Source organism: Ursus arctos, unplaced genomic scaffold (assembly GCF_023065955.2).
Source record: "Ursus arctos isolate Adak ecotype North America unplaced genomic scaffold, UrsArc2.0 scaffold_8, whole genome shotgun sequence".
NCBI lineage: Eukaryota > Metazoa > Chordata > Mammalia > Carnivora > Ursidae > Ursus > Ursus arctos.
The window spans coordinates 18,609,418-18,628,687 of record NW_026623100.1 but is presented as its reverse complement, the minus strand read 5'-3'; the positions used below and the strand labels follow the sequence as shown (position 1 = coordinate 18,628,687).

The 19,270-nt window shown below is 36.7% G+C and overlaps 1 protein-coding gene across 1 annotated transcript in view; it reads left to right on the top strand.

The window, feature by feature from the left end:
• Window positions 1–19,270, top strand: part of LOC113245852 (neurexin-1-beta) — an 819,012-nt gene that overhangs the window by 288,085 nt on the left and 511,657 nt on the right. The window contains exons 12-13 of the mRNA XM_044378176.3: window positions 3,970–4,143; window positions 9,995–10,114. Of these exons, the coding sequence (XP_044234111.1) occupies window positions 3,970–4,143; window positions 9,995–10,114 (294 nt within the window). The remainder of the gene's footprint in view (window positions 1–3,969; window positions 4,144–9,994; window positions 10,115–19,270) is intronic.

The following is a 19,270-nucleotide window of genomic DNA, read 5'->3' as shown; positions in this document are numbered from 1 at the left end:
CGTCACACCAGTAACCCTCGTGTGCTGAGTACATGCGCTCTACCCAGTGCTCGCACACCTTCTCTGTAATTCTCACAGCCTGGCGAGGTAGGCGTTTCACATATGAAGAATCTGACTCTGAAAGAAGTCACGTAACTTAATGTGCCTGCACAAAGGCAACCAGTAAGTGGCGAGGCCAAGGATTCTAGCCACATGTAAGTGAAAAGCCTGTGCGCGATTCCCTCCTCATTACTGCACAACGGCTGGAGTGTGGATACCTGTGTTATCACCTCAGATCGTTCCACAGATAACAGTCTTGAGAGACTGTGTGTATATGTTGCACTAGTCTAAAGGGTATTTTGAGATTTCTTAAAAAAAAAAAAACAAAAAAAACTTTCCAAATACTTGAGGTTATCTGGGTTTATGCATGTTCTCAGCATCTCCTGCTAAAAATGCCCCAGTTCCATCATTGCCTTGTCAATTGCATACATGGCCTACTTAAAGGTTAGGAATAAAAATCAACCCTTCATCAGCTTGGAGAAGGGGTAACAGACTGGCTTGAAGACTGTAGGAACCTGTCTCTTACTAGATGTCCATCCTGGCTTTTGTTCACACACAGGGTCATTAAAAAGTATATCCTCCTTTCCGTGCACAGGATTTTGCCTGCAAGATCCCATTAGTGCTAATGGGTCATTTTAACTTCCATCACCTCAAGGATCAAAAGGAGAAGCTGCATCTTTGATGAAGTGCTAATGCTACATGGGGCTCAGGCCACTTAAGGGTTTCCTTTGTTCTCTTCATAGGGCAACCCACCAGGGGACTTCAGACCACTATCTACGATATGAAGAGTTTATAAAGACAGTATTAAGTGGTGGTGCTAAGTGCAGCTTCAGGAATGAAAATGAGAATGCATTCCCTACTTACAAATCAAAATCTCATCCACCTTAGTATTTGATTGAGGCTTATATCCTGCACTACTTGAATCAATATTTTCTGCTCTTTAATAACACAAGGGAAAGATTACTACTTCTTTTCAGTAATCTCTGAAAAGTTGTTCAGGCACATATGTTTGCCAAGAGGAAAAAAATAGGATTGTGGCAGGAAGCGGGGAAAGGAAGTAAGTGCTTTTTAGAATTAGCTCGCTCTCTCTGTGTGTTGCCTTAGCATTCTTCCTTTCTCGATTCTTTTCTACTGTGACCTCAATCCATCAGGTGGCTGACAATGTGTACTGAGTGCCCACGGTGCTTGTGGCCCAGTACGAGGCACTGGGGGAGAATGTGAAACAAATAGAGACACAGTCTGTCTCTTCCAGGAGGTTGCAATCAGAAAGAGGAAGGACGGTTAGCAAACTTACGGTGTCCCATACATAACTTTCAGTATAAGTTCTACCTCCAAAAAGCCTGTAGCAGTGCCAAGAATTCTTCAGTTAACTCCCCTTTGTTCTCTAACACTATATCCAGTAGGCCTGGAGGAGAGTTGAAATTTTCTAACAAATTTAGTTCAACAAATGAATGGAGGGAGCATCTCCTCCCACTGATGTGTGACATGTAACAGTGTAAATCTCTTCCCAGAGTTTCAGATGTGCAAGAAAGGTGACTCTTTTTCTATAACTCACCTTGGTTTCCACTTTGAGTTCTGATTCTTTGAGTTAGTGAAAATGTAATCTCAGGCAATTTTAGTACCTTTATTTCCCTGAGATTGTGTCTGAATTATTTGGGGTGGGGGGGACTTCACTGTATCAATCTTTGGGGAGATACAGATTACATAGGAGCTGGTCTCGAGTATTCTGTATTCATAGCTCAGGTGCCCACTGAATTGCCAGCATCTTCCTTCTCGTGTGCATGAGAAGGTCATTCTTTTTCTGTTTATTTCTCTGAAACTCTGGGAATTGTTGTGTTGCTCCCATACCGCAGTTGGAATATGGGAAATTCTGTGAGGCTGCCTAAGTTCCTAGCATGTCTGAATCCACCAGGCACTCATCTTTTCCCTCTTGCCTCTGGGTTCTCTTGAACACAAATCAGTGTCATTCTGTAAACTTACCTAAAATTTTGACCTCCACAGGGGCTCAGCCCTGCAATTAGAGCACTGTCCTCTTTTTGGTATTCATCGATGACTATGCTCACATTTCTCTTCCTCCAGTTTCTCTCCTGCTTGCCTGATGAGAGGCAGGAAAGCCTTACTCTTCTCATGTAATTGCCTGCATATTCTGTCTCTTTCATTCCTTTAAGAGTCTTGGCTTTTAAGACTTAAATGAAGAAAGATAATTTGATATCTTTGGGTTTTGATTGTTATCCTTTCTCGAGACAACTAAAACACAATAGTTTTACATTTAAGTGAGAAGAAAAACCATGGAGAAAAAGGAAATAGAGTGAAAAAAACAAGATATTTCAAAAATAGTGTCCCATCTCAGATGAAAACCATGCTATTCTTTAATATTAAGAATATGGCCAGACGTCAAAGATGTTTTATTGAAGAGGTAGGGGAAGTAAGCACATTCGGTACCTTCCATACAAATTACGCAGGATCAGTGACATCCTAGTATAATACCTAGAGCTTTAGTTAATAGGTCAGGGATTAAGTCTTCAGTTTCTAGGGCTAAATGACTTTAAGCAAGCTCACTTTACTCCTCAGTACAATTCAGGACTGTTATATCCGTGGTTTGATTTCAGCCTACTTACAATCTGGTCAGTTAGCTTATCACTATTTCGTGGATGCTGGCAGAAGACACAAGCTTTCTGGATCAGAGACCAAGGACTTTGTTACTCATGACTCAACAAACAGGATGAGAGTTCACTTGGGTATCAGTTCTCCTTTATCCCAAGTCCCATGAAGACAACACAGAGGGACCCAGAGAAACATTAGGAATGTAGGAGTTTTGTGTTACATTGGGGAAAAGGCAGCAAGTGGCATGAAAGTTTGGGTGGCTAATGTGAGAAAGAAAATTCAACTGACAGTGAAAGGTCAGAAAAGTAGATTGCTCAGTAGAGTATGTTAGAGCTTTTAAACAGGAATATATATTATGGAATATTGGGGTTACCCTCCATATCTTCTGCATTGATTGTTTACTAAAGTCAGTGAATTACATCTACTCAGATGTACAGCTTTGGCAGATGATCTTTGGGAGGAAATGAAGCATAATCAAACACGGATTGCAATCTCTCTTTTTAAGTAGTGGCCCATGAAGTTGGGAAATCTCACACCTAGAGACATGAGATGACAAAGCAGAGCAAAGTGTTCCATTAGAAACTGCAGTAAAATTAGAAAAAAAAAATAATCGATAACTTGTTAACAGATCCCAGAGCAGCATAAAGAATTCAGAGTGGTATAACTTCACCTAAAAAAAAAAATACCTGAACAAGGATGTAATATTCAGATATATGCGACTGTTATGGGAGTCAGTTAGTGAAGATAATGGGCTTAAGCCTAGTAAAAAGGGTAATAGTGGACCCTAGAGAGAATTTGTTGAGCTTCTGATGAACTGAAAGACCCAGAGTTCTCAAAGCAGAAGGTTGACTGAGTATCTACTTCATTTTTTTACTGTGGCAGATACTTCTTATATTTTATCTCATTTAATTCTCATGAAAACCTATAGAACAGATTTTATCGTTTATGCTTCAGAAATGAGGTTTCTAATGATCCGAGAAACTGGAAAGAAAAAAAAAAAGTTAAAAGCCGTAGAGTTGGTAAATAACCAGGCTCGGATTTCAGTGCAAGGATGTACACCTCCGTGTCCCATATTCCTTCCACTCGGCTACACTGTATTGACAAGCTTCTTCAATCCCTGTGGAAATAGCTTCTAGAAATGTCTTTGAGTGCTGATGTATTACTCAAACACTTCTGTTGTTTTACACTTTTAGGGAAATATCTAATTATAGATATACTTTTGAAATTAATGAAATATAAACCAAACTAATTTTTTTTTCCTGTCCTACTGTGTGTTTAAAGGAATGACAAGTTACTTTGGTGACCAAAACTTTGATCTTCCTACAGGTGACTTGTATATAGGAGGAGTGGCTAAAGAAACATACAAATCTTTGCCGAAACTCGTCCATGCCAAGGAGGGCTTTCAAGGCTGCCTGGCATCAGTTGACTTAAACGGACGGCTTCCAGACCTCATCTCAGATGCTCTTTTCTGCAATGGACAGATTGAGAGAGGGTGTGAAGGTACTAGATCTTTGTTATCAAACTCTAAGTAATTCTAATTCCACCCATAAATAAGAACAAATCTCTCTAGTCAGCAAAATTTATTTCTGCCAACTGTTCAAGCCCCAACATAGGGCTTAGAAATCCTTATTTGTCTTTTTCACTTTTCATCGCGTGAATCCTAAATTTTCTGGACTGTTTGCAAACCTACAGTAAGGCCTTATGTAAGATGGGGGCTCTGTGGATGGATCTTGTTATTTTCTGCTCCTTCGTATTCGGTAGTTTGCCTAATTAGTGTGTTAATCAGTTCTGCAATGCCTGCTTTATAACGTTAAATAGATACCCTGTTTGGACTAAAAAAATAGTTTTGCTTCCGCAAGTGTCAATCATTTTGAGACTGTTTTTTTCAAATCTACATTCAGCAAAATATAACAGGAGAATAAAGTTCAGCTACCCATTGTCACATCACTGTTTGGTTTGTATCTACCCAGCACAAGAATTTCTTCCGTATATCATCAGTTTGTTTTAGCAAAAATTGGTTTCTTCTATTACCCAAGACTAATATTCCTTTCTTGAGAAATGTGCTCAAGAGTCTTTCTGTTCTTTTGTGCTCTCTATCAGACTAAGATCTGTAGGAGTACTTTTTGATTGCTACTTTCATTTTAGATAATTTTCATTTCAACACCTCAGATTATTTGAGCCAATTCTCCCTCCATAAATGTAATTTAATCACATTATCCTGAATTTTGGGGCTCTGAATGTGTTGCTGCTTCTCCTTTAATGTTGAAAACAGTTTGGGCTATTTTGAAAATTTTAGATTCATAAGGAAATTTCATATGGGAGAGGCAAAGAAAGACATACGAATTCCTATCCCCCAGGAGATTATGAATCATCTCTTCTCGGCCAAAATAATGCCATTAGATTTAGCAATTACCTAAGTACGTGGAGGGTTTTGGCTTTTTTGGGTTTTTTTTGAAAATACGTTTTTTTTTTTTTTTTTTCTCTCTGCAATATATATTCCCCTGAAAAGTCAGGTGAAATTCAAACTGTTTCAATCCTGCCAGAAGATAATGCTATTTAATAGAAGACTTTGTTGAATTTTTTTAATGTTATTGCTGTATTTATTTTCTTTATTTCAAATTATGATATAACACTTGTAAAGCAAAGAGAAGCTATTTTCTCCATTTACCAAAGGAAACAAGATTGTTAAGTGAATAATTCCTCTACTGGGTGGATATAAGAATGTGGTTCATAACTTGGATTCTTGAAGGTGATCGAATCAGTGAGAATATGTACATTAAAAAAAGGAAAAAACACTACAAACTCCTGACACTATTTTTTATTTTTTTTTAAATAGGCCTTTCTACAAGTTGTTTGGTAAATGACTTCTCACCTACAGAGATGTTAGGAGCAGACAGACACATTCACAGCTAAACACCCACAGGATGGAAAACCAAACACACACATGACCCCCCACCATGGGCACATACGTTATTTGTGTGGGTGGGTAGAAGGGAAAACTAATGAAGGGAAGCTGTACTGAGAAAAGAGTACTTGGTTTTATTTTCTAACATAATCCGTTAAGCAATTTGATTAAGATGATTATGCATCCTCTTGGGTAACAAATTACTGTTTGAACATTTGAAATCGTTCCATAGATTATGACATGGGTTCCTTCCTTACCTTGTCTATGATGCTTTAATATTTGAGCTTTAATAATGTTTACCCTCTTTTTACCCCCCTTTATTGTTATTCTTAGAATGTTACTATGCCCCTGCCTTTCTGCCTTGACACTTCCCTGATTTTTTCATTCCAACATCAAGATTAACAACTTTTAATTTATGGATATTTCTATCCTCTATAGTTTCTAGGAATAATTTCAGATGTAACTGTCATCGGTGTAATTGATGAGATACACATGTTTTTAGGATTAGTGATCAAATTCTAGATGCTTGATCAATTCTCTCTCTAAAGATAGTTGTCTCATGGAATTTTAAATCCAAATCACATTGGAATCACTTAACTTTCATATTAATAGAAATAGTATAAATGTGACAATAACCAAATAATATCTTTCAAGATTTTCCATCATTCCATCCTTTCCTAATAACCACTTGCTACCTTCCATTTTTAACTAATTGCATTGGATAATAGCTGCTTTTATTTATATGACACACTGGTAAGGGGAGGAAGCTTGCCTTGTCCAAGTCCCTTCAGATGAATGTTTCTCAAACTTGAACCAGTATCAGAATCCCCTGGAGAATTATTAAAACCTAAATTACAGAACCCTACCCCCAGGGTTACTGCTTCAACAGGACCCTAAAATTTCTGTTTCTAACATGTTCCTGCAATGATGCTGATACTGTTGTTCCAAGGACCACATTTTGAAAATTACTGCTAGGGTAGCATTTTCCTGCTTGCGTATGAGAAAAGAGAGACCAGCGATCCACCAATAATCAGGTTTAATTAAGTTCAATACTGAGTCAAGATAACTTTTGTACATAAAGTCAAGGGGGAAAAATTAATTCAGACGCTCTTTGCATAGTTTCGTACCACTCAGCCCCAGAACTATAATAAGCTACAGAAATACTTAAGTATTAAAGCTACCATTGATTTAGCACTGGTGACAATAAGTTTACATATTCTTCTCCATTGAATCCTCAAAACTCTGTAAATTTGGTAGTGCTGACTTTTTTTAGATGAGTAAATTGAGCCTCAGAGATGTAAGGTGACCTTCCTAAGGTCACACAGCTCGTACGTGGATGATGGAAGCTTTGAACCCAAGCTTGCCGTACTTGAAAGTGCAGGCATCAAAACACTTTCTTGCTTCTTTGGTTTCCAGAGATTTTAGTTTTACCTTCACTTCTTTTCTTTTTCAGACATATCCTTATACTTAACCACTTAATACAAATGTCCTTGTGGCTTGTTCCCAATTTTATTCAGTGATAAAATAAAAGGAACATTACATAACTAAAGGGAAAATAAATTCAGGGCTTTGTCTTGTGCAAATGCCTGTCAATGTTTAAATATTGTTCTCGAAGGTGAGTATTTTGAAAAATGTGTCTTGTCAGGCATAGGCATGCATTCTCTTGTAATATCTGAATATAAAAAGACTGTTGTGATAATGAAAAAATAATAATAATAAAGCATGTCTTTATGTTCACATAAAGGTTTGGCAGGTACTCTGAGTTGCGGCTCTGCCATATGGGCACATTCATCTTCAGAATTGTAGTTTTACCATTTTTAGAATTTAGTATTATGTTGCAATTGTATTTCTGATAATTTTTACAAAAGTAAAAGTAAAAACGATAATCTGGCTCTTCATCCATTCCTGTTCTTGCTCTTACCTTCTGCTGGGCAGGTAAGGGTGCAGCCACGTATTGATAACCAGCCCCTGACCCAGGGCACTGCGGTGCGCCACTCCCTGCTCCTACGCTTGTCCCAGGACAGAATGTGCAAGGAGTATTTCTTTAAGTATTTCTTGTTTGTTGTTGTTTTTTTTTCTAAGCAAACAATAATTATTTTCAGTCTCTAATGCCGTGGGGTAAAGATCATTAGACCACTGACCTCACACAGATTGGAGGAACCACAAAAACTAAGCAGTTCAGTGGTTCTTAGTTCTTTGATGAGATAGGTGAGAAAAACTGTTACATCCGTTCAGGGCTTCCAGGCCTGGGAAATTATCATTAATAATAACTATTATTATCATTGCCATTAGTATACCTATTGTTGCTGTTATTATATAATTAGTTGTTACAATGTTATGATTTCTTAATTTGTGAGAACTCGCATAGGTTAGGCTAAATTCAATAACTTTCTATGAGGAATACCTTTACTGAGAAAACTGTAATAGAAATACCATTGTAACGAGCATGTTTAAAAGGACATTTTACGAAAATGTCAATTTACACAAAGGCTGATTACAGGTAGTTCTCATTTATTCACTAAAGCAGTTACCTCATAGGCTCTCAGCGTTAATAGAATCTAATTGGGCCGGTATCGTTTTTATATTTTTGTAAAACCTATAAAATTGTGTTGACTAGGAAATATCTTTGGTTTTCTACTCTAAAGCTATTTAGATGGAGTGTATTCGCTTTTTAACCTTCCCTAAGATAGTCCTTACTAGTGAGGTTCTATTGTAATAAATATTCACAGGGCAGTTTCGAAGAGTTGCAGGGAATTAGGAAGGTGGGGAAAATGCTGGCGTAACTCTGAAATCCTTAAGCGATATAGGCCCAGCCCAGTAAAAACAAAGATAAACACTCCACGCTGGAAGCTTGTAGAGGGATTTTTTGGTAAGTGGAATGGCATCGCAGTTTGTTTCTTCCATCCCTTACTTCTCTCATCTGCCCCAAATGATATATATAGTACATTTTGATAGTTTGGTGTCACTCTGAAGTCCAGCTGTTGGCAGTGAATGGCTGGCATCACAGTTTCAAGCCTTAATTGCAATTGCAAGATAAAAAGATGTAGAGGGAAAGAGAAGTGGAACGGGATAATTGGTCTGCTAATGACCATGGTCTACACTGTATCTGCACATGACAAACGGTGCCGCGTGTTCCAAATAAGCAAGACGATCGCGTTGGTTATGCATTCCTATCCAAGAGAGGAAACAATACAAAAGCTCTTTTAATTTCTTTCATTACATGTCATCAGCTCAATTAACCATTATATATATATCTATATATATACATATATAGTGAAATTCTAATAAATTACCGCTTTCTCATTTTTGGCTTCTCTTAAGATTTATGGCTGTTAGTATTAATTTGTTTGCTCTACATAGCATTTTTTTTCTCCCCCTTTACAACAGCATGCTTTTTGAATCTGAACGTTCTTCTGTGTTTGCCCCATTTTGGTATTGCTTACTAACATTTAATATATTTTGCTTTTTTTTTTTTTTTTTTATTTTGCTGACAAAGTTGCATTGATGAAAGCTGACTTGCAAGGTAGATAGCCCTGTGTGTAAAAAACAAGACTGAAACCCCCTAATACAGAGTGGAAACCCCAAAATAACATTTTTTTTTTACATTTTTGCAGTAACTGTTGTTTGGGTTCAGATTTAATTTTTCTCCTTCTTGAACCTTGTGCAAGAAACCTCATTTTATAGCATAGTTTGCATAAAGGCTTTCAGTCTTGAATATGTTTGTATAGTGATTGCCTCTAGTGCTTTGATCATCTTTTTTTTTTTTTTTCAGTTTTGTTTCTCAGTGTTCTAATGATTCCTTAGAAATAGACTAGAATTCTTTTTACTCGTATGTTAAATGGGAGCATGTCATTTATACAGACTTTTTCATTTTATGTTTAACTGCATGAATTGTTAAAGCATGTGAATCGATACTTGCCAACATACCTATCAAAAACACCCAACAACCATAACTTTATCCATAGTTTGTGCAGGGAAACTTCTGGAAACTTCTAGGGCATTTTTGCATAACTCTTTTCAGTTACTTAGCCAATCTTTATCTCAATTTCATGAAGCTCTAATCTCCATTTCTCATGGTGTCTCTATTCATTGCTCAGAAGTTAAGGAGATCCATGCATTTTTTTTTTAAATCCAAATGGTGATAGAGAATCACTGATGATGGAATGAGATCACTTGCTACCATGATCATACTAGAAGCTATGTGCTTGCTTTTACGATTTGTTGTTTACTATTAGAATGTATTTTTGTCCTATATTTGAAACTTCAGAAAACCTTCCTATTACAGCTTCTCTGTCGCTAATTCAGGTGTGTGAGCTAGAACTTTCAACACTGGTTTGGTCATGTAATTTGAGGTGTTGGCAACTACTATATGTGACCTAGCTCATGTACAAAACACTTGTGGATTTTTTTTAAAGAACCCAAGTTTCTTTTGGATTATTTTTGCAGGACCCAGCACAACCTGCCAAGAGGACTCCTGTTCTAATCAAGGCGTGTGCTTGCAGCAGTGGGATGGCTTCAGCTGTGACTGCAGCATGACTTCCTTCAGTGGGCCGCTCTGCAATGACCGTAAGTACCTGTCTGAGCGTGGACTCAGATGGTCCTCATTGCTTCCTGTTCCTGTGTGAGGCCCAGGCTCTGAAGCTGGGAGTCTTTATATTAGCTGTAAGTTAAACTGTCCTAGTGAGGAGAAGCAGCTGTTTCTACAGAAAGGGCATTTTTGAAATGCTAAAGTATTAATCAAGGATGCCATTAGCTAAATGCTGTGATGACGGTGAGCCTTTGGTTTGCAACTGTTTACTGTAATTTTTTGAATTGCTAATGGTCACCTTATTGAAAATATTTTCTTCGTTTCCTACCTATGACAATCCTCCCCTGGTTTTCAAAAGAGATTTCTTACTGCTTTATATTAAATAATATTTAATTCCAGAAGATTATATGTTGAGGGCTGTAATTTTCGTGAAAGGTGACGTGTCTCATTATGCTTCTCTTTCTCTCTTTTTAAACCCGTATCTGCCTTTTGCTTTAAAAAACAATGTTTAAACTTTGTCCTTCAAGTACTCTCTCTTATATTCTAGCCACTTGTGGATTTTTCTTCCTTTTAGTCTCAAATTATAAGCATGACTCAGAAACACAGCATTCACGTTATATCATGAAATATCTGCTAGTGTCTCATCTGTATGGTCGCAGTGAGAATTTTAAGACTGAATTCACTGGTGTATAGGAGCAAGTCCTATTTCTTAACTTTCAAATGGATTATGCTTACAGCACTACATCAACATGGTAAAAGCATTTTCTACAAAACGACAAATTCCACTGTATCGAGAACATTTTTCTGACAAAGTCTGCTGCTTGTGAAACCGAGTGCATAATTTATATTATAAATGGGACAACATTTAAGGAAAAGCTCTAGGATGGAAGTGGCAATGATTGAAGTTTTGGGCTTTGGGACAAAGGCTGGGCTTGAGTACGGATTTAAAGGAAGATTAGTGTTTGTTCACTTTGACGTTTGTCTGTTTGAGACTCTGTTTACGCCAGTATATTTGTGTATGGCAACGTTGAAGATGAGGTCAAACTAAAATATTGCACTGAAGTGAGTTTAGCAATATGGTACAACTCCCAAGCTATCTTCAGAATTTCTCTTCAAAACACTGCACACAGGTATAACAAACCATTATTACAAAGTGAAATATTGGAAGAGACCTGTAAAGATCACACCACCATAAAAGGGGAAATATTTGGCCTCCATCCTACCAGCATCATCTTCCATAGAATTACAGGGAACTTGAAGCAGGAACATGTATTCAAACCATCATACATTTGCACAAACAATAACCCCTGTTGGGGTTCTATAAATAACCTTAAATGGAGGCCCAGTAAATACTTCATGTATTTCCATGTACCTAAAGCAAAGCAAATAAAAAGCCTTATATATGCTTTTAATATATGTACATATGTATACAGAATAGTAACTTCCTGCATTTGCTCCTGCCCCATAGAAAATAACATAAATTTATTTTCAAGGACAAGCAGAAGACTGATGACTTGTTATGATTTTATTATGGTAAATTTTTAATCCTGAATATGATCCTGACAGATGTATGACTACATGTGGTAGCTCAGAGGGCTTTTTATTGCAGGAAAATGTTTTCCATTTTGCTAAAGAACTTTCTCTGCCAAACTTTGCTTAATCTAGTTTCCATGTTTTATAAAATAGTTGCCATTTGGTTGTGTCAGATTGTGTATTTTCATAGACCAGTTAAGTTTGAAGAATATAATTTTCTGTGCGTATTTGCTAGACATTTCCTAACGGAACATCAAGATCCTACCCTAAGTATCATGCTGTCTTCACATCATTTTTACAGAAAATTATTTGAATGCTGCTCTTGGGTGATAGTGGTGGTGATGATAATGATAAGGCTATTTGTTATTTTCTTGTAAATAAGGTAAATGTCATTCAATAAATGTGTCTCCTGATATGCCTCTTGCACAAATCAGCATTAAAATTACTTTGGAGGGCTCTCAGAATATATACATTTTGATTAAATCATTACCTCTTAATGGGTTTTCTGGAAATAGGAAATGGTTTCTTGGTTTGTGCATGGAGTTTTGGTGGTGAGGATACGTAGGTATAAATCAATATCTAAAAGCAAATCTTATTTTCATATCAACTTTAATTTGTAGAAAGTACAATAGCAACTGCTACTTTTGTTAAAAGGTAAACTGAAGCATATTAAAAATTTTAAGAGTTTGAGCAAAAACTGATTCAAAATGGGCAGCGTCCAATCTAGCAGATAGAAAGGAGCTCCAAGGAGCTGTATGAAATGAAAGAATTATAGGCAGAAGGGAGCAGGACAAGGGAGCTATACTATGCAAAAAAACAGGCTGGTTATTGAAAAGTTACTTTCCTTTAGGGAATGGCAGGGGTCTGTGAGGCAGATTACCTAACTATTGCTGATCGAGAGATTCCTGATTGACTGGTTTATGGGAGAGCCAAAACTGTAATTAAGTCTTGGTTTGGAGACATGGGGCTTAGCATATAAATGACTCCATTCTGGGTCTGTTGTCTTTTTCTTTTTTTAATACCTTGAAGACGTGCAATTGACACGGCAATAAGAGTAACAGGCCATGTTTCTTCAGTTGTTAAATTCAGCAAAATAAGCATTATTTTTCTGCATCTCCCTATTTTTCTGAGTTGCACAAACAATGTGATTCCTGGGATTTTCACAAACTCCTTTTCTGTATAGAGGTTGGCTTTTCTTTTCTTTTTTTTTTTTTTTAAATAAAGCTATTTAGGTCAGTTTATTTTTTAATTTCCTTCTGTAGCTTAGGTATTTATCCATAAATTCTGTGACAGCAGTCTTCAACTGCATAGAAAACAAAACAAAAACAAACAAACAAAGGAAAATGAAATAAAGTATTTTAGAAGGGGAAAGAACACACCACATTGCAAATAAGACATATTCTCTCTAAAATAGACCTTCTGAATATCATCTCTCTGATAAATTTCACAGAGTGGGTTAGAGTAACTAGAAAAGTTTATTTATGTTAGCCTGGAGATATAATTAACAATGGAAAGATGGGAATACTTTTTAACTTGTAAGTATAATCTTGGGTAAATCATACTAATTAATGCACTTAAAGGAATCTCTCAAAAAAGAGGCACTTACGTAAAATGATGCCAAAGGCTACTTTTAAAGAAAAGTGCTTGTGAAACTCTTTTTTCCCTAGAAAATTGCCATGTAAATGACCTACTCACTGAGAGAAGCGAGTGCTGTGTTTATGTGGGTAGGGTGGTGAAGTGTGGTGGACTCAGCTCGATTCTTCCATACCATTACTGTATTTTAGGTCCCTAATATTATTTGGGGGGGTTATTGTAGTCATTTCCTGGTTGAGTTTCCCATTTTTTTATCCCTTTCTCCTCCAATCTGTCCTATGCCTCCTTACCAGTTTTGTTCTTCCTTCGTTCCTTTGTTCTTTCTCCCTAGTTTAAATATCACCAGCTCTTCCTGATTCTCCTAGCCAGAGGCAATATTTTTCCTCCACTGACTGCTATGAACTTTGTTGATGCTATTTTATCAGCCATCATTATTTAGGTTTGGTCTTATCTCCCTGTAAGACTAAGACTACATGCTTCTCCCACGCAATATTCTTTTTTTTTTTTTCGTCTGATAAGCCCAGTGTTTTGCACATCATGATGCATATAATTGGTAGTAATAGTAACTTACTAAATCCGCCCTGACTCGAGGCATGCATCTTGCATAAGGGTTTCTAGTACATCCTCAGTGGTTAACAATACTTTCCAAGTTCATCGATTTGGAGTTTGTGAACCTCTGTGGTCTGACCCTAACTTTCATTTTCATCCTTATCTGTTGCAGAACCTTGTCTGCCCATATGGCATGTTAGTGCCAATTAACTTACTTATGGCTTTCTGAACAACATTATACTTTCCCAATTTCCTCACCATTGCTTATGCTAATTTATCCTCCTGGGGAATGCACTCATTCCACCTGGAATGAATTCCGTTCACTCTATCTGTTTGAAGAAATATAATTTCATTTTCAATCTCTACTTAACTGTTTCATCCCATGGAAACTTCTCTAGTCCTGGGAGCTGGGCCTTACCTTTCCCCTCCTCTGAAATCCTAGAGTAGAGGTCTTTTTAACATACCATATATTGTAGCTCTTTGTGAACTTTTTCTTGGGTGTAACCACTTACTTGGTGCTTGCTATGTGCCAGGCCTGTGCCGAGAGTTTACATTCATTATATAAAAATCAACGTATCACCTATTCACACGCACACACACATACACCATCATCAAACCATTGTGCTATACAATAATTCTTTTTCTACTTTCACCCTATGGTGCAGAATAGAATGTAACTATATTACCTAATTTAATGTCAGGTTGGAGAAGATGAATATGGCTATGATCACATGGAAAGTAGTGAACATAATAACATTGTCACATTACATTAGTGCAGAATTGTTGTGTGCCAAATTACAGTTCAGCTTCAATGGTGTCTGTTACCATAAGGGAGTAATACATCATAGTGCTGTTATTTTGGTACTAGGGGGGTATGGTCCCTGCCATTAAAAGACTATTTTCAGAATTCTAAATTTGCCAGAAGAAAATCCTTCTGATAGGAATTTATCGTATCTTCGGTGTGAGAATTAGAAATGTTCACTGAAACAAGATTTGACTGTGACTTGTTACCATGACATTTAAAAATATATTCAGCTTTGTTTCTCACCTTTTTTGTTGTTTGACAAGAGAATCCAATATCCACTATTTGAGCATCAGCATCAGAACTACTGGAAATGAATCATAACACGTATAAAAATAACTGGATCAAAGTCACATTATTTCTGTCCCATTTAGAGCTGCCAGTAGTATTAAGCTGTGAGCTGATTTGTTGCCAGTACCATTTAGGGATGAATAAAATTTAGCAATTAGCTATGTCCACAACCAGATCCTCACTGTGAGTATGATGAATCTTATTAACCTTGAATCATTCAAGCATTTCTAAATGGCAGTCTTTAAGTTGTTTAAAGCAATTCATAAGCAGTATTTACAGATAATGCCATAGAAAAATTATCTATGGGGAAACAAGGTCAGACCTATCTTATGTTAAACTATAAAGAATTAAAATATTATTCATACTGATCAGAAAATGCAATAAAAGAAAGCATCATATATGATAGAGAAATGTACTTTATAATAGAAGTATTATCTTCTATTTAATAAAATTTATCTTTGTTCCTGTGGTAATAGACATCATAAAAGTAAATACATAACAGGAAGCATTGGTCTTTTCATATTGCAATTAAGCAGTTAAATGACAGTTTTAAGCTTTATCTATATAAGAAAACTCAAGTGGGGAGAAAACCCCAAAGAGTGGTGTAGAGCACTGCTATATTTGAATTATCCAGATTAGTCCCCTGTATTGTTCATCAGGTAAATGATCCATGACTCTGAATAGCTTTTGACTCTGTGTAAATGGTGCCAGTTTGACCCCAGAAGTCAAGAAGGAAGGCCCAGTTGAATTTTCCCCCCTACAAGTACGCTCTAATTTTTCTGGCTCACTTAGCATTCTAACTGCGTAGACCTTCATCGGGCTCTTATGTTATTGGTCATCATCGCAGGGCTTATGTAACTCTAGAGGTGGCCTTTGATGCTTGCGTTCCTGGGGTAATACTGTCACACCCCACCAGAGCCCAACTAGACTAGGGCTCCATTAAGAGAAGATTCTGCCAGTCACCGTGGCTAACTGTCCTTAAGGGATTACAGTGCTTTCCGCTCTCACTAGATGATACTTCAAAGAGCTCTATGACCCTAGTCTGTGTCTGAATGATTTTTCTCTCTCTGTGAGTATATTGTGCTGAGGTCTCTCACTTTGCTTTCCAGCTATGGCAACACAGCAGGTGCAGGAGCCAGCTTAGGGTAGGGAGACTGTCTGAATCTAAGGTATGCATTTTTTAAACTTGAGGCCTTTAGATTTACTTTTACTTTTTATAAAATCGCTTTTACCTCACCAGAACTGAGGCACCGAAAGCCCTTGTGAACAAAATGAAGATCAATCACGGTAAATTCTCAGAATCCTGTTTAATACTAAATAAGTATCAATGATAAATAATTTAGCATCCATTTATTAATCAAGAAGCTGTGTGAAAAGAGTAAATGTTAAATAATTCTCCAGCTTTATAGAATCAGATTATCATGGGCATGTTTTTATTGTTTTTATTTGTTTTTTTTTCTTCCTCCAAGTTTTTATTTAAATTCCAGTTAGCTAACATATAGTGTAATACTGGTTTCAGGAGTAGAATTTAGTGATTTACATACAACACCCAGTGCTCAGCACAACAAGTGCCGTCCTTAATCCCCATCACCATTTAACTCATCGCCCCCACCTCCCCTCCAGTAATCCTTACTTTGTTCTCCATAGTTAAAGAGTCTATTTCTTTAAAAAAAAAAAAAAAAAAAAAAAAAAAAAAGGAATCTATTTCTTGGTTTTCTGTCTTCCTCCCACCATGTTCATTTGTTTTGTTTCTTAAATTCCACATATGAGTGAAATCAAATGGTATTTGTCTTTGTCTGACTTATTTCACTCAGCATTATACTCTCTAGCTCCATCCACGTTGTTGCAAATGGCAAGATTTCATTCTTTTTTATGGCCGAGTAATATCCCATCATATATAATCTCATATGAATGAATCATATGAATATATGATGGACATTTGGGCAATTTCCATAATTTGGCTAGTGTTGATAACGCTGCTATAAACTTCAGGGTTCATGTATCCCTTTGAATTAGTATTTTTGTATCCTTTGGTAAATGCTTAGTAGTGCAATAGCTTCATCATAGGATAGTTCTATTTTTACCTTTTCGAGGAACCTCTGTACTGTTTTCCAGAGTGGCTGCACCAGTTTGCATTCTCACCAGTAGTGTAAGAGGGTTCCCCTTTCTCCACATCCTTGCCAATACCTGTTGTTTCCTGCATTATTAATTTTAGCCATTATGACAGGTGTGAGGTGGTATCTCATTGTGGTTTTGATTTGTAGTTCCCTGTGATGAGTGCTGTTGAGCATATTTTCATGTGTCTGTGGGTCATCTGTATGTCTTCTTTGGAAAAATGTCTATTCATGTCTTCTGCCCATTTTTTAACTGGATTTTTTTTTTATTGAGTTTGATAAGTTATTTGTAAATTCTGGAAACTAACCCTTTATCAGATATGTCATTTGCAAATATCTTCTCCCATTCTGTAGAGTGCCTTGTAGTTTTGTTGATTGTTGCCTGTGCAAAAGCTTTTTATCTTGATGGAGTCCCAATAGTTTATTTTTGCTTTAGTTTCCTTTGCCTCAGGTGACATATCCAGTAAGAAGTTGCTACCGCCAATGTCAGAGAGGTTCCTGCCTATGTTCTTCTCTAGGATTTTGATGGTTTCCTGTCTCACATTTAGGCCTTCCATCCATTTTGAATTTATTTTTGTGCATGGGTAAGAAACTGGTCCAGTTCTTTCTTTTGCATGTTGCTTTCTAGTTTTCCCAGCACCATTTGGTGAAGAGACTGTCATGTGTATGTTTTTAAAGAAGGTGTATAAGATCAAAAGTAGTTTGACTTCGTGAAATGTTTTATATTAAAAGAATACAATTGTGATGGAATTTGGAAGGAAGTGATTAGATACGGCAAGTTATTTATATACTTTGTCACTGTGGATATACCTAGTTACTGCAGAAGAAGGACTACAAAATATTTTAATGTAGATCACACCAACCTATTTTAATGCTAATGACATAATTAATAGGTATTATATGCATAAAGTTTACATTTTATAAAACTTACATTTTTCAGACTTCAAAAAATCTTATTTTCAATTTACAAATAAGGATATTGAGGCATGTTCAGTTAAATAATTACTTTGGGCTAAAATAACTAATAATTTGCACAGACAGTATGAATGCAGGTTTGTCTAACTTGAAGCTCATATTCTTACTTGCACCCACAATTCCTTTCAAAGAGGGATAGATTCAGTGTAGATGCTGTTGAAATTTCCCAGATACAAAATCCCTACAGAGGTTAGTAATGACTGACAGTTAACATTGCAGATTTTTTTCCCATCTTCATCTCACTCTTGATTCTTATATTTAATTTTAAGCATTATGTTGCAGGAAACATGCTCCTCCCCTCAACTGCTCAGTTGCCGCTTCTGAAGATGAGTTAAAAATTTGTAGCTGTCTAAGGCGTGTACTGTCATTAACTTCCAAGTCTGTTATAAAAAGGTACTGATTATGAAAGAGAGATGGGGATTTTCTGTGATTTTTCTATGACAGCCTGAGTTTCTTAAAAATGATAATTTAATCTTTGATAATGAAATCAGGCGAAATATTTCCCAAGATTCTTCTACTTCAATTGGATTCACAATGTATATTATGGGGAACAAGCAGGTAAGATTCAGAATTGTGCTAACCAGTGAATGCACACTGAGTGTTTCGTTGTGTTGATTATATCTCAGTTTCCTCGTTATATAGCTGTTGAGGAAGAAAGAACAACAACAAAAAATGAAGTCAGAGATTAGAGTCGAGTCTTTGAAGGTTTTTGGAAGACACCAGGGGAAAACACAAGAGAATGCATGAAGCCCACATCCTGAAAAGTCGCTATGAGATTAATAGTAAAGACCAAGGGCCCCTTATATTTGAGGAGAAGGGAAAGAAAGCTCAGGGGAAATGTGCAGAGTCCAGAAAAAGGTCATGATAAAAATAACGTTGTGCTTGCATTTAGGAGTAATTCTAGTCATAAAGAAAAAAATATTACTGTGAAGAAAATGCACCTTCACCAGTGATCCTTTTTCCTTCCCCGAACAAAGCATTCTGTGTCTTTAATGAGATTTACTATAGCAATTAAAAAGTGTAGGATTCTTTTATGGGGAGGAATTATGGTCTCCTCTGCAGCTCAGCGCTGTTACACATTGTTACTTGTCTGGTAGCATTCTCCAGCAGCATAAAGTACAAGGATGGTCTGTTAGCTCGGGGTATTAGGAAGTGTATGATTTTAATGACCCTAATGATCTAAATTCACATCTCTCAGAAAATGGCCTGTAGAGCCTGAGGCTTAATCTCCCCAGGATTTGGTGAGATAGGAAGGTACAAAGGCGTTTCTTAACTTGAAATGATTTCAGAATGAAACAAGTTTCATAAAAGGATGAGCTGATACAGAAGGATGTTTT